Consider the following 16,851-nt stretch of genomic DNA (forward strand, 5'->3'; position numbering starts at 1 on the left):
TGGCACTCAATTCGCTTGCCTTCTCATTGTATTTAAGTATGAATCTTGGGGTGTCTTCACCACCACTGATGTCAATCTGCTCATACTCCAAATTCCCTACCTTTGTTGTTTCACCTTTATTTTTCAATATCGGTACAAATTTGTTCCTTCTCTTCTTATATACCTCCTTTTTAATCTTCGTCAACATTTCTATGGGATAACCCCTTTCCAAAAACATACCTATAAGTGTGTAGATCTCAGCCCTAAAAGTTTCTTCATCACTGATAAGTCTAGATAGACGAACCATTTGGCCCTTGACTAACCCCCTCCTTTGATGCATCGGGTGACAGCTTGTAAAGTGCAACATCGAGTTAGCATAACTCGGTTTCCTGTAAATGGTACTAATAAACTCAGTTCCATTTTTCAAAATTTTAATATCCAAGTAGCTAGCTGCATCGTTGTCCCATTTATAAGTAAATTTAAGGAAGTCAGATGCCTCATTTAAGTATGAAACAAAGTCAATAGCACTTTGTTCATCACCTTTCCAAACTATTAACAAGTCATCCAGAAATCTATTGTACAAAATGATATTACTATAATATCTGGATCCAAAAATGTGTTCTTTTTCCCATGCTAGTAAGACTAAATTAGCAAAAACAGGGGCACACCGTGCCCCCATTGCTACTCCTGTTAAATGTGACTAATTGCAATGAAGATCATTCCTCTGTAACAACTGATATTTCAGATATCTCTGAATATAGAAGTTGGAGATTTTTCAGATCTTGTCAGAAGTGATACACTGGTAATTGGAGATTCAATTATTACATGAAATGATACTTACATCTGCATAGAAGATAAGGAACATTGAATAGCGTTATGCTTGCAGGAGTAAACATACAGGATGTGAGAAAGGCCTCAGAATGGTTTCATGTAAGGAATTAGGGAGCTGTTTTATTCAAATTGGTACAAATGATTTCATCTGTAAGGGCACCCTGATTGTTAATAGGTAGCTTACAACCCTGTTAGATAACATGGATTGTACAGTCGTTTAGACACATTTTTCACAAATCACATATAGAAAGGAGAGTCAGGTCACTGTGAATAAAAAGATTTTTTGGGTAAATACCTACATGATAAAAATGGCCCTTTTTTAAGAAATGGAAATGTGTACAGCATCTGAGTCCAATTTTGTGCACATATGTTTAGACAGGCTGGCAGGCACTTGTCAAGACAAAGGGAAGAGAATTTTTGCTGCAGAAATATTGCAATATTTGACAAACACTAGACAGAATTTTTGTCATTTCACAGACAGCAACATTTCATATACCTCTGATTGTTAGTAATGCTAGGAGCAGTATTAATAGCATTTTTAATTGGAAAATTTGTTACATTTCCACAAAACTGATGCTGCTATTGTTTGTGAAACCTATTAAAGAACACTGACTGGAAATCAATTCTGTCAGGCTACAAACAATTTACTGCAACATACATTCAAAAAGTCAGATAAAGGTGTTATGATACGGATTAAAGATTGTTATGAGACCTGTGATTATTACATGCTCAGTGAAAATAATAGTACTGTAGACTGTGTAACCACGACAATAAAGACAACCCTGGCACATATAACAACTGTTGGAGTGTAAAGACCACCATAGTCAAATGCAGATGACCTAGAGGAATTCATACACTTCCTGCGTGAAACTCAACAGAAAAGAATAATAGTGGCTGGGGACTTAAATTTACCAGAAGAGGACCGGAATGATATTGATTCAATAGCATTAGTAAGGAAATCAGTCACAATGTATGTTCAGGAACAACAATTGCTTCAGATTGTAAAAAAGTCTACCAGAGAATGGAACATACTAGGTATTGTTTGTTTTCCTAAGGAAATAATTGCTACTTCATGTCAAGTTTTACCACCATTGATATGCAGTGATCACAGGATTATAAAAGTTACTGCGGTGGTGGTGCTGTGGTAGCGTTGTCGCCTCACAGTTAGATGTTGCCCATTCAATTCTCAGTTAGTGCATCTTCTGTGTGGCGACATGCGTGACTGGGCGTTCCTTCGTTGAAGGTTGTGTGTTAGGACCGGCAAGCCAGTACGTAAAAATCTACTGCCAATCATTAGCGGACCGGAGTTCCGCTGTGGCGACCCCTAACTGGGAAAAAGCCGAAAGACACAAACAAACAGGATTATAAAGGTTACATTTTTGCTAGATAATTCTGCCAAACTGAAACCTAAACCAATGCACAGAGGATTAATAACAGATAATACAGAAGCAAAACAGTCACTACAGAAAATTTGGAGTGCTGCATTCAGTGAAAAAACTGCCGAAAGTATGTGGCAAGTTTTAAGGAGAAATTGTTTAAAGGCAAAAAATCAAAACAATGTTTTAATGTCAGGATCTAGATACACAACATCAGGAGGATATACAGTGGATATAAAAAGTGTACAGACCCCTGTTAAAATGCCAGGTTTTTGTGATATAAAAAAATGAGACCACAATAAATCATTTCAAAACTTTTCCCACCTTTAATGTGACCTATAACCTGTACAATTCAATTGAAAAACAAACAAATCTGTTAGGGGAAAACATATAAAAAATGTACAATAAGCTGGTTGCATAAGTGTGCACACCCTTAAACTAATACTTTGTTGAAGCACCTTTTGATTTAATTACAACATTCAGTCTTCTTGGATACACACCTGCCATCAATTAAAGAGACTCTGATTAACCCCAAATAAAGTTCAGTTGTCCTAGTAGGCGTTTCCTGACCTTTACTCAGTTGCCTGCTACAACAAAAGCCATGGTTTGCAGAGAGCTTACAAAGCATCAAAGGGATCTCATTGTTGAAAGGTATCAGTCAGGAGAAGGGTACAAAAAAATTTCCACAGCATTGGATATACCATGGAACACAGTGAAGATAGTCATCAAAAAGTGGAGAAAATATGGGACAACAGTGACGTATAACCGGATGTTCCTCCAAAATTGATGAAAAGACAATAAAATAACTGGTCAGGGAGGCTGCCAAGAGACCTACAGCAATAGTGAAGGAGCTGGAGGAATTTCTGGCAAGTACTGGTCATGTACTACATGTGACACCAATCTCCCATATTCTCCACATGTCTGGACTATGGGGTAGGTTTTCAAGATGGAAGCCTTTTCTTACACAGAAAAGCACCCAGACCCAGCTAAAATTTGCAAAACAACACATCAAGTCTCCCAAAGGAATGTGGGAAAAAGTGTTATGGTCTGATGAGAACAAGGTTGAACTTTTTGGTCACAATTCCAAAAGGTACATGTGGCACAAAACAACACTTCGGCATCACCACAAGAACACCATCCCCACAGTGAAGCATGGTGGTCGCAGTATCATGCTTTGGGGTTGCTTTTCTTCAGCAGGAACTGGGGGCTTTAGTCAAGGTGGAGGGAATTATGAACAGTTCCAAATACCAGTCACTTTTGGTCCACAACCTTCAGGCGCCTGCTAGAAAGCTGTAGATGAAGATGAATTTCACCCTTCAACATGACAATGACCCCAAGCATACATCCAAATCAACAAAAGAGTGGCTTCACCAGAAGAAAATTAAAGTTTTGGAATGGCCCAGCCAAAGCACAGACCTAAATCCAATAGAAAATCTGTGGGTGACCTGAAGAGGGCTCTGACAAGAGATGCCCTTGTAATCTGATAGATTTGGAGCGCTTTTGCAAAGAAGAGTAGGCAAATATTGCAAGTCAAGATGTGCCATGCTGATAGACTTCTACCAAAGAAGACTGAATGCTATAATTAAATCAAAAAGTGTTTCAACAAAGTATTAGTTTAAGGGTGTACAGACTTATGCAACCAACTTATTGCACATTTTTATTTTTTATATTTTTTTTCCCCTAACAGATTTGTTTGTTTTTCAATTGCCTTGTACAGATTACAGGTCACATTAAATGTGGAAAAAGTTTTGAAATGATTTATTGTGGTCTCATTTTTTTATATAACAAAAACCTGGCATTTTAACAAGGGTGTGTATACTTTTTATATCCACTGTATTTAAAAAAGAACAAGACACTTGATTAAGGTAAGAGACAAAAAATATAAGAAATAAAAAACAGGTCAAACTATAACTTTGAAAACTGAAATAAACAAGCTGGACAGACAAATTAAACATAGTCTGAGACAAGATCAAGAACAATTTGAAAATAATGTATATAAAGATATTTAGCATAACAGGAAACCATTCTATAGTTACATAACATGTGGATGGACTAAAGACATTCAACTTAATAAACTGAGTGTAGATTCTAATATTTATCATCAGACACAAAATACTGTAAATATATTTGCAAAACCTTATGCAACGCAATTTGGCTCAACTAAGGGGGTGACAAATTGTTATAGTGACATCCATGTAATGTCAAATACTGAAATATAAATTAAATAAAACTGAAAAAGAACTACACAAACGGGACCCAAACAAAGCACAGGAAGGAGGAGAAGTTTGTAATAATGACCTGAAAACACTTCGGCATGAACTTACAGCAGCATTATATCTGTTATTCACTGGGTCATTTAAATACAGGGACATTACTCAGGACTGGAGACATGCAGTTGTTAAAGCTATACTTAAGGGAAATGGAGTAGGACAAACCAGGAGTCATACAGACATATAAGTTTACTTTCGTATTGTGGGAAAAAAACAAAGAAGGTTATTTTGAATAAATGATTATCAGAAGTGGAAAGGTTGGGACTTGAAACCATCCATCAGCATGCTTATGTTGAAAATAAATCTCTAACCACCTGTAACATCATGTTCAATAACAATATAACAACAACCATATTTTAAAACTTGTGCTATGATGTCATTTATATAGACTTAACTACCGCATTTGATAGGGTCATACATAAAACACCGATCAACACATTAGAGCCATTAGGTATTGACAAGATGGATAGCTGCATGGCTTGCATATAGGACATGGCAAGGATCATACAACAATTAGACAGGTGAAATTCTACATTACAGTCAGGGAGGCCTACAAGGCCCTGTCCTAGAACCATACTTGTTTAGGTTTTCTCTTTCAGATCCATCTTTTTCAACTGAGGAATTCTACAGTCTGTATGCAGATGACTTGAAATGGATAAAGTAATTACATGCGTTACAGACAGGGCATGTCTGTGAAAGACTATTTGGGAGATACAGACTGAAAGGTAAATATTTAATAAAGCATTTTGCAGATTCAATTAAGGACCTGGGTATGTAAGTAGAGCTAGTTTTGAGTTTTTCTAATCATATCAATCAATTGCTTAATGACAGTTATAGAACTATGGCTTGTATAAAACAATTTATAAAATCTAGAAAATCAGAAATGATGAAATCAATCTTTGTTAGTTACATTAGACCCAAACTTAAGTATGGAATAACAATATGGACACCTTATAAGAAAACAAACATGAGTAAACTGGAAAAAATACAGTGGATACATACCAGGGGCATCCATGGATGAGAAAATTGAAGTTATTATGAAAAACTATAATGCATAAACTTGTACAATGTCTCATATTTAAGAGGAGACCTTATTCAGGTATATAAGGCATTTAGAGACAACTACTTCTGAAAATGTTTGGGGTTATCAAAAAGTACTAGAGAATCATCAGACAATCTGTGTAGAATATTAAATAGGAATGAGGGGTGTATGGCTTGGTTCTTGGAGAGAGAAGCTAATGCATGTAATACACTACTGAATTACATTAAAGCAAGGACTAGTTTAGACATTTTTAAGAATAGATGGTCTCTTACTATGGGAATAACCATCGTGGTATATTGGCAGGAAAGAAGGGCATTAGTGTCCACGCCTGAAATATTTGTGAGTATGTAATATATATATATATAATATAGCATTTTATATGTATCTTGCATGGAATTACTGGTAGGCCTGGATCCCTACTAAAAAAACTATACAGTGTATTCTGTTACAACTCTCATTTCACTAGCTAACTCAGAATTTGAAAACATTAGTGAGATATTGGCATATATTCCTAGGTTGTTAAACTCATCAGTCTTCTTAAATGTTTAAAGGGAAATGAAAAAGCCCATTCTTTGATTATTATTCTCAAATTACATAACTGATATGACAACTTATAAAGCTTGAGACATTACAATGGCTTTGAACATGTACTGGAGTGGCTCAGGTGAGTTATTTGTAATAGGGTTAGGTGTGAGTGGAAGCCAGGGGAGAGTACACATCGAGGTTGTGTGGAGACGGTGGCGGATGATAAAAAGTAACAACATTCAGCCATACAATGTATATTCTTACACTATGTATAAAAGTAATTATTTCTCCAGCTTTTGCAAAAGTATACTTCTGACTAATATTACAGCATCAACATGCAGCACAAAAAACTTTTATCTGGGAAAATATGCCGGCTTTAATACAATCCAAACTCAGCTGTTTTGCTTCAGACTCTGAATGTTCTAGGCTCAAACTGAGAAAATACTGATCATCAAACATGGATCAGAATGAGGAGGGGTTAGGAGGGTGGCCTAATGGTTAAGGTGCTTGCCTTACAAACACAAGGTCCAGGGTTTAAGTCTCACAAGGGATAATTGGCTAGGCTTAAAATGGCTCGCAAGGGCAGTTAGCTTTGTACTAATCTATGAACCTAATCTAATCTATGACTGCATCCAGCACAGAGATGGGCAGAACAATTAAAGAAATGCCAAGGTTACTAATGCTTAGCTGGAAAAAGTCACTCTACCTGGCTTTAATTCCTCCATTTAAATAACCACCTGAAAATTACCCTTAACTACATCAAAAATAACAAAGAATATATATATATATATATATATATATATATATATATATATATATCTAAGTAAACTTTATTGTCATTTAGGACTACATAAGTGCAGTCAAAATGAAATTCCGAGTTATCAACTCACCAGAGCACAGAAAGCAAGGATAACAAGAACAACGGTATAACATTTCAATTAAAAAATATATATTCAATACAAGGCCCACAGAAGGATAAATAAACCAATAATAACAGCAAAAAGACACAAGCCCCTCCCCCCAACCAGTCATAAGAACAACACTACACATAGCAGCACGAAACCCCTCCCCCCAGCCAGTCATAAGAACAACACTGCACATAGCAGCATGACAGAGTAGGCCTGTACATGTTAACATTGTCCTCCTTTGTACATCTCCATCAGACAAACAGCAGGTAACTGCAAATGAATAAAAAAGTATGTTGCTAAATCAAACAATAAAAAAAAAAAAAGCTATTGCACGCTTTTCAGCTGAGCTACATATTGTGAATGATTACTGACTAAATAATCCATGGCTGGTACCTGAGTTTATAAGTTTCAACACTGTTGGGGAGAAGCTGTTTATCTGGTAGTCATGCAGCGGATACTCCAATATCTCTTGCCTGACGACAGTTGTGTAAACCAGCTATGTGCAGGGTGACAGGGATCACAAATTATTTTGTATGCACAGTTAATGCTTCTTGCTGCGAACAGATCCTGGATTGATGTTAAGTCGGTGTCCATGTTTCTTTCTGCAACTTGCACACTCTCTGTAGCTTCTTTCTTTATGCTACTGTACTGTTCCCAAACCAAACTGTGAAGCTACTAGAGAGAATGCTCTCAACTGCTCCTCTCTGGAGTGTGATGAGAACAGTAGGCAGGTGCTTTGCTTTTTTGAGCCTTCTGAGAAAGTGGAGACATTAATGTGCTTTTTGACCAACTGCTCAGTGTTGACAGTCCAAGAGAGATCCTCCGAAATAAAACTAGATTTAACCCTTTCTACATCTTCACCATATTGAGCAGTGAGTGTGTTGTTGACCTTTTCCTGAAGTCTATAATGATTTCTTTTGTTTTAATGACATTCAGGTCAAGGTGGTTCTTAGCACACCAGTCAATCAATGGGTAGGCCTAGTCTCTGTAAGCTCTTTCATCATCCCCTTTGATGAGGCCCTCAACCATAGTATCATCTACAGACTTAATGATGTGATCGGTTTTGTATTTTGCAGAACAGTCATGGGTGAGGATGGTGAACAACAGAGTTCTTAGCACACAACCTTGAGGAACACTGGTGTTCAGTTTTATGCATCCTGAGGTGTTGTAGTTTTATGCATCCTGAGGTGCTGTTGCCCACACGTTTTCTGCAGCCTGTTCATCTCGAATTCGAGGATCTAGTTGCACATGAGCTTGCTATCTCCAAGATCTACAAGCTTGTCAATAAGCTGCAGTGGAACCACTGTACTGAATGCTGAGCTGAAGTCAATAAACAACTGCCTGACGTAGTTATTTCTTCCCTCCAGATGATCGAGTGAGAGGTGGAGTGCCATTGACATAGCATCCGCAGTGGATAAACAAAAATAAAAGGAAAACTACTTGTATGGGAAGGATTGCTCTTGATAATGTCATACGAATTAAAATAGATCATCATCAAAACTTCTTATATAACATCCAAGTCAAAGATCACTTTAAATTCTTGTTAAAAACAGCTGACATTGCTTGTTTAAATTACAGTTTATTAAGTTAAAACAAGAGATTAGTGCTTTCACCTCTGTCAGGGCTTCATCACATCTGCACTACACTTAAGACTGGAAAACTACATTTCCTCTGTACTGGTTATGTTCTCTATCCCTCTGTCTTTATATATATATTACATGCACATACACACACACAATGTGCACATACATATACATATATATATATATATATATATATATATATATATATATATTTGTATATTCATATACATATACACACGTGTGTGTGTGTGTGTGTGTGTGTGTGTGTGTGTGTACTTATGTATATCTCCATCAAAGCTATGATGAAGTCTTCGAAATTTTACAGATGTCACCCAATTACCTCTCAAGACTGTATCTTTCAAACTTTCCCAGACATCTTGGCATTGAGTTTTAAGATTATGTGTTGCTACATACAGACCCAGCAGCAATTGTGAATTTGATTGTTACAGCTTCCATTTGCCTACTGCTTAAATCTACCATTGCTCCTGGGTTGCCCCTGGAAAGAAACTAATATATATATATTTGTTTCTTTCAGCTTTAGGGGTCGCCACAGTGGAACTCCAGTCTGCTAATCATTGGCAGTAGATTTTGACGTGCTGGCTTGCCGGGCCTAACGCACAACCTTCAACGAAGGAATGCCCACTCACGCATTTCGCCACACAGAATACGCTCTAACTGAGAATCGAATGGGCAACGTCTAACTGTGAGGTGACGTTACCGCAGCACCACCACCGAGGCACATATATATATATATATATATTATATATATATATACACACATTTTATATATATATATATATATATATATATATATATATATATATACACATACATATACACACACACACACACACATATATTTTATTAACATCTGTGAAGCATTTCCTTTCATAGAAGAACCAGCTAATTTTTCACCATTGTAACTGGAACATGCAAAAATTGCCATGCTCTTCACAGGCACTAGCAAATTTTTCTGCTACTAACTTGACATCCCTATCCTGTATATCTCCACTTCAGCGATTGCATGTTTTTAACATACACACACATATATACACACTGCATCTCCTCAAAAAATTGTGAAAAAAATGCTGTAAATAAAATCAGATAATATACAAAAGTAAAGGAAATAATAGGAAGGCAATAAATAAGGCATGCGCATTACGTCTGATGTTTTTTTTTTAAACAGGGGTATGATTCTCTTACCATGTAATACTTTTGAAAAACGTACACAATTCGGTTTAACACACTGCCTCTCTTACCATGTAATACTTTTGAAAAATGTACACAATTCAGTTTAACACACTGCCATAAAAATAATAAGCTTCTCATTTTTGCATTGCTGCACTTGGTAGTTATGTGTTTGTGTATTATGAATACAAAATGATCTCCTACCAATGTTTTACTTATAAAAGTGGGAGGTGTCTCTAGCACTCTTAATGCAAACAGTAACTGTATACCACAAAAAATGTAGTCACTCCTAACATTGTATGGAATTACAGTGATTTTTTTTTTTTTAATATATGGAAAGTGTCTTAAAAAACTATATTCATTCTATTTTTTCTAGCACCAGACAAAGAGTACTGTCCCACTCCAGGCTGAATGTACTAGTGGCATCAAATATGTAAATAATAAAATCAGTATACGTTGCTCATATTGCCTTACCTGGTTGATGTAGCCCAGTAACTGCACAAAGTCAGCAGAACTGTCAAACAAACCATGAACTATGATCACAGGTTTGTAACAGGAGGCAGAGAGCCACAGAAGAGAACAAAAACAGAGAGGAACTATGTGGCAAGAATGCCTCTTACGATAAAGCATCATTTAACACCCTGCAGGAGCTTATATCATAAAGGTTCGAGATGTAGCTTCACCCGACCCCAGTACAACGGCTCTCCGTTTGCCTCAGGACTTCTGTCACCAAAAAACAAAAGTCAGATGAAGACGGGGATGCTAATACGCGTTTCTCTTTTCTTTAATTGAGGTCCTCGTTCCTCTTCTGAATACAGTTTACTCTACAAATTTAACTCCAGTTCAGCTGTCTCTGTCAATACAGAGAATGGGGGAGGGTAAGTTTTGTTGTGGTTTGCTCAGATATTATCTTGTTTATAACTACTCAGTCTATCTTTCCTCTCTTTTAGCGACGACTCTGAATTTTATGTACTGCCCATTCAGTCAGGGGTGGGATGGAAACTTCATGTTTGGTCTTTTGTTCCTCCTTTTATCGTTGGCATTTGCAAAAATGTAGGAGGGAGACGTTGTGTAACCCACACAGACCTATCTGCCCGAAAAGACAGACTATTTTCAGAAATATGTTTGCGCTGCCTGTTCTCTAAGTTCCTTCTTTTACATCCACATGGAAGAGATCCCGATCCAGCGATTCTGTTGGAGCCAGGAGATGGAGTGAAGGGTTTGTTTTTGTTGTGACAGTTCTGATGCGCACGCTCTCTCGCAGTCTCTCTTAATCGAGGTCTGACCAGATAGGGAAAGACAGACTGGTTAACAAGTTACCCCTGACTGGGGGGTCAGGAACCATTCTTCGTGTTTATACTTTTGCTTCTCCTTCCAATCAGGCGTAATTATTCGGGAAATCACTTTAATACATTTGACATTCGTCACTGATTACTTTCCTCCCTCCCCCTCCCGCACAACAACCTCAGTCATACCTGAAGGAGATCACTTCCTGTTATGGTTTTTAAACCATTCACTGATGTCCCCCGTCCAAACCTAGAACGTCTTGTTATCCTGTTTTCACCTTTAGCTTGTTTATTTACGTTTCATTTTCCTGTACAAAATGTGACTTTCATGGACATCTCTGTTTTCCTTTCAGATTGTTACAGCCTTTCCTAAAATGTGTTTTATAGCACATTAAGAGGGAAGTAGAGATAAAAAGAAGTCCCTTTTATGCAGTGCTATTGGAGGTTGTTGTTATAACTCTAGATTTAAAGCTGGAAAGAATTCTGTGAGGCATCTCTTTTCTCTACCTCTGTCTCTGTCTTTCTTTCCCTCTCCTTCTTTTAATAATAGTATAGAAGCAGCTGAAAAAATCAATTTTAAGTACTGTTGGAGTTCTGACATACAGCTAAAAAACAATAAAGCACACAAAGAGCTGGTTAGTAATTTAAGTCCAAAACATAGCTCTCAACTTCTTTGCTTAAAAATTAGGGACAAAACCAAAAATAATGGGGGGGGGGGGGGGGCAGAGTCCAAAGCGAATAGGACAAAGGTTTTGCGTCAATGCCCACTTTCTGAAGAGTAAGAAGCACAAAACTCTATTGTTTCTCATTGCTGACTGAAATAATCTGTGACTTGTCAGAAATTCAAACATTTTATGACAGGGCAAAAAGTACTAGACAAAATTGGATGCATTTTACAAAATTGGGGACAGCTGAGAGTTGTGATCTAAAATCAAGGCATCATCTCATAATTAATGTTTCCACTCAGAAAGCTGACATACTTATTACTTAGTGTGTTACTAAGCTGAAGAGGTTTGCTCAGGACTACAATTATTATAACTTCTACTATCCACAAAATGATTAGTCAACCTGAACAAACTAAAGAGTAAAAATATGTTAAAGTACTGTCCTGTTTTAGCCAAACATATTCATATTAACGACTCTGATGTTTGTATGTATGATAATTTTAAAGTTCCCAAATCCAGTTATCTATATATTATCTATTTTATTGTATATTTTATATGCAGTTTGAATATGTTATGGTTTTGTTGGAAAATTTGTCGAAATTTTATTGAGTATTGCTTATAATTCATAATTGCAATTTCTTTTGTTTCCAAATAAAATGACCTATAAAAAAAGGAATACAGTAATGCAGAAACTTTGCACGGAATACTTTGAGGCAGACTATTCTGTGGCATAAATAATGACAACATTTAGAAAAAGATGCTGTATGTGAAAGACTTGGTATACAAAAAAAAAAAAACATTTAAACTACATCATAGGTTCATAGGTGAGTACTAGGCTATCTGCCCGAAGGCATTTATAACCTGGCCAGAATATGTTGGCTTTCACCACCCCCTTAGATTAGTTCCCTGTGCCTCTGTCCAGCAGAGCCACTGAAGTGATCCCCAAGGTAAACTTTCTGTTTCCTATCCACTCGTCAAGGTTTCTTTTGAAGAGTGTTAGCGAGGAGCTCTGCCTAATGTATATTGGGATCTTGTTCCAAAGCATGGTAAGTCTCTGGGACAGGAATCTATCCTTCCAGCACATCCTATTTATTGTTGTGGTGAGGTTTAGATCCTAGAGCATGTGGCTTGAGGGGATAAGGTTTTCTTTAGGTAGAGCATGTCTATCAATTCTGGGTTGGACATGGCCTTGTATGTCAGGCAGAGATCACATCTGAGTAGGCAGTATGCAACCGAGTACAACTGGAGTTTCTTCATTCGAGATGCATAGGGCATCTGTTTGAGGCCACTGATCCTCTTGGTGAGGTACTTCTGTGGTCTTTCCAGCTGTTGCAGGTGTCTTGTAAGGTACATCCCAAATGGAGCGTTGTACTGTATGATGGGTCTGATGAGTGATGAGTAGAGGGGCACAATGACCTCTTTTGATCTGGATGCGAACCCTTTTGTGATTAGGTGGGCCATGTAGAAGGATTTTCTAACCACTTTGGCAATGTGATTATCAAAGGTGAGATTACTATCTACTTGGGATCCAGATCCCTTATTAAGTCTTCCGTATTTAGGGGACTAACACCTATGTGGTAGTTTGTGGGTACTTTGATTTTTTCAAAGGGGATGACTATGCACTTTTTGGCATTTAGCTTGAGGCCATGATTTTGACACCAGGTATCCATCTCAGTGAGACCCTTTTGGAGGATGTCTGTGTCAGCCGGAGAGTCAATTATAGCCCCTAGTTTGCAGTCGTCTGCAAACTTGGTCAGCCATAGTCTTCCTGTGCTTGCCTGTACCTCTGAGAAGTATATGCCAAACAGGAGGTGTCCTAGGACTGAGCCCTGGGGAACGCCACTTGTAACCAGTTTAGAGTCGGACCTAGCTCCCGCAACTCTCACCATGTGGGTTCTGTCCGTGAGCCAGTTAGCAACCCATTTTGTGATGTAGGGGTTTATGTTCAGGCTGGTGAGCTTGTCTATAATACCAGAATGGGGAATGGTGTCGAAGGCCTTAGCGAGGTCTAGGTAGGCTGTAAGTACCACCTTTCCCTCGTCTATAACCTTGGTAACTGTCTCAAAGAAGTCCACCAGGTTTAGGAGGCATGATCTGCCCTTAACAAAGCCAAACAGGGTAGAGTCCAGTGTTTGGAGGTTCCCAATGTCTCTGTTAATGAATTCCTTGATGATGCGCTCCATAGACTTGCAGACCAAGTTAGTCAGGCTTATAGGGTGATAGTTCCCAGGGTTTGTTGTGGCTCCACCTTTGTGGAGCGGAATAACCATTGCTGTGTGCCACTCTATGGGTATGTAGCCTGTGGAGAGGCTGAGTTTGAACAGTGTGTTTAGGTGAGGGGTTAGTTCGTCTTTGAGCTCATGTAGTACGCAGCCTGGGTCACCATCCGGTTCCATTGATGCTGTGTTTTTGGCTTTGGAGAGGGCTGTTTAACCTGAGTGCCTGTGATTTTAGGGACTCTACATTCTTCTGGTATGGTTATGGGCCCTTTTGGGGGTGAAAGGAGGGTGAAGTTTGCGCTGAACCTGTCTGCCAGGATGTTGGCGATATCAGTCGGTTCAGTGTATTTTGTGCCATTCTGCACTAACTCCGAGCAGATCTGAGCATTGCCACTTAGATTCTTGACATAGCTAAAGAATGCCTTGTCGTTATCTTTGGAGTCCTTGGCAATTTTTCTTTCAAAGCTCGCCTTAGATGATTTTATGAGGGATCATAGTTTCTTGCTGATACTGACAGGGATGTCTTCCCTTCTTGGGATTTTACTCTTATCTTTACTAGTTTCTTCCTACTATTGTATAACGTGTTTATGGCAGGAGTCCACCAGATGGGTTTCCTTTTCTTGGAGGAGTGAGTCTTGGTTTTGCTTGGGATGGCACGATCCATGCATTCTTGTAGCTGCCCGTAGAATGCATTAGTAAAGGATTTTACAGCTTGGACAGTGTTATCCTTCAGCATGGGGGCTTTGAAACTTTCCACCTCAGTCTTAAGTAACATGAAATTTGCTTCTGAAAAGTTTTTCAGGGTGGTTTTCTTGTCTGTGGGTGGGGGCAGAATATGGATATCCAAAGTGATTTGTTTATGGTCAGATCTAACCAGCGAGGGTTGACCTCTGGTGTGGAACACCGGTCGCCCATGTTGGTGATGACCAGGTCCAATATGTTGTCACCTCTGGTGGGAGTGTTGACCAGTTGAACCAGAGCATTTAAGTTTATAAATTCTAGGAAAAGTTGGGCAAGGGAGTTAGTACTTGAGTAGTTCTCCCAGTTAATGTTTGGGTAATTGAAATCACCCAATATTAGGGTGTTTGATAGGACGTTTATGTTTCCCAGTGTTTCCAGAAATGCATAATGGGGGTCCTGGGACATGGTGGGTGATCTGCAGCAAGCTACAATTTGAATTGCAGTTTTGCCCATTGTTAGTTGCATGTGGATGATCTCTGAAGCATCGTGCTGTGCCACTAACCTGGAGGGGGTATCCTTGATGAATATGGATACACACCCACCTTTTGTATTTCGGTTTGGGTTCTGTGGCCAAAATGTATGGTATGAGTTGTAGCCTGGTAGTGCTGGGGTGCTCTCTGGAGCCTTAAACCACATTTCTGTTACTGCACGTACATTGATTTTCTCCATGCTGAGGAGTGCCTCGAGTGTGTGCATCTTGAAATTTAGCCTTCTGGCATTGAGTGGCATCACCCTCAGTTTTATGTTACTTTGTTATTTACGGCGGTGGGTTTGTCTTTTGAGCCTTGCCTAAAAAACGCCTCAACCAGTATTCGAAAGCCTAAGGGTGACAGGTGCAAGCCATCTCTAGCGAAGCAGCGTGGCTTGTCGAGCATGTCATCCCAGGTGGACAGACACTGGATCCCCTTTGAATGGCACCAGAAACTTAGCCAATTATTGAAATCGAGAATTTTTTCTTTATACTGTGGTATAATTCTTGGAGAGGGCAGGATGCTACTCAGGGCCAGGGTCATACCGGCCTGGGCTACATGTTTAGAGAGCTCTTTCATGTCTCTTTTCATGTAGTCCAGGGAGGTATGGCTCAGGTCATTCACACCAACATGGAAAATGACAGAGTCATATTTGTACTTGTTCTGGAGTGACCTGAGTGCTTGTGTTATGTGGCGGATCCTGGCACCCGACAGGCAGCTAACAGTAACCTTCTCCTTATTCAGCCTAGTGAGTGGGACATCAGTGTGCCTGACTATAGAGTCACCAATTACTAGTATGTTGGGTATGTTATTTTGCCTTAAGGGCTGTGATTGCATGGCACACTGGTTTTGTGAAGTATGTGTTTCATGGTTTGTGTTAGGGGATGGAGGTTGCTTGGATGTTTGCTTTGGAGGTCTCTGTTGGTTTTGCAGATTTTTATTTAGAGCCTCTGAGTATGTTTTCATGTATTTATGTGTGTTTTTTGCCGGTGCTGGTGTAATGGGTCTATGTAAGACTGGTGGTGTGATGCAAGTATTTCCCCTTCTCCTCTTGACTGTCTGATCCAGTCTTGGGTTGAGAGAGCTTAGCCTCTAGTTTGGCTGTATAACTGCATCTCTTGCAGTGTATTAGTGTTTGGTGGTAGGAGGAGGGGGTTGTCTGTGTACATGACGCAGTTGTAACATTGCCTCAAAATGCCCAGATTCACCAGTTGGACTGGAGAGTACACCTGAAACTGCCCTTTGTACATGCCTGGATAGGTACGGTGAACTGTTTTACTGGATGGCTGGTAAGGTCGAATAGAGAGCCTTGTCTTTCTGTACAGTACAGGAGGGTCTAGTGCTAGGGTTTATAAGTGCTTGCTATACGTTTTGAGCAAGTGCCGGGCTAAGAAATGAATGGCTTGAGTGCTTAAGTTAAAGGTTTGCCTAGTTCCAAAGGAAAAATTGAATGGGAGACTTTGTGGAGCCGGGAATAGTTTTACCCTAGCTAACCGGCACTGCCCGGCGAGCAAAACCAGGCAAATACGGTATTTATAGTAGGGAAATGAAAGAGATAAAAATTAGCCCAAAATGGCCAATTAACTACTAATTTCTGGGCTAAAACCTCTCCTCCAGGGACAGATAGGCTGCTCAAAGCTCCCCTCTCTCACACGTGAACAGAGAAACTTCCTTCTATCCAAGTAAGGTATGGGCAAACACAGAGATTTGTAACACAGCCCTGAATTCAGCACCAGACCTCCCAACCATTCTGAATTACTTGGTTTTT

The 16,851-nt window shown here is 39.0% G+C and overlaps 1 protein-coding gene and 1 long non-coding RNA gene across 4 annotated transcripts in view; one reads left to right on the forward strand and one right to left on the reverse strand.

Annotated features, from left to right (window-relative positions):
- The window catches only part of PPT2 (palmitoyl-protein thioesterase 2), a 361,371-nt gene extending 350,189 nt beyond the window's left edge, over positions 1–11,182 (reverse strand). Inside the window, exon 1 of one of the 3 annotated variants that reach the window (XM_044083205.1) lies at positions 10,177–11,182. In XM_044083205.1, coding sequence (XP_043939140.1) covers positions 10,177–10,335 — 159 coding nt within the window. In that variant the 5' untranslated portion in view covers positions 10,336–11,182. The remainder of the gene's footprint in view (positions 1–10,176) is intronic. The other 2 variants (XM_044083204.1, XM_044083206.1) reach the window with 2 other exon arrangements.
- Positions 10,468–16,851, forward strand: part of LOC122811392 — a 169,251-nt gene continuing 162,867 nt past the window's right edge. The window contains exon 1 of the long non-coding RNA XR_006366247.1: positions 10,468–10,580. This is a non-coding gene — a long non-coding RNA (uncharacterized LOC122811392). The remainder of the gene's footprint in view (positions 10,581–16,851) is intronic.

This window comes from Protopterus annectens, chromosome 9.part0, assembly GCF_019279795.1.
Source record: "Protopterus annectens isolate FY-2018-M chromosome 9.part0, PAN1.0, whole genome shotgun sequence".
Lineage (NCBI taxonomy): Eukaryota > Metazoa > Chordata > Ceratodontiformes > Protopteridae > Protopterus > Protopterus annectens.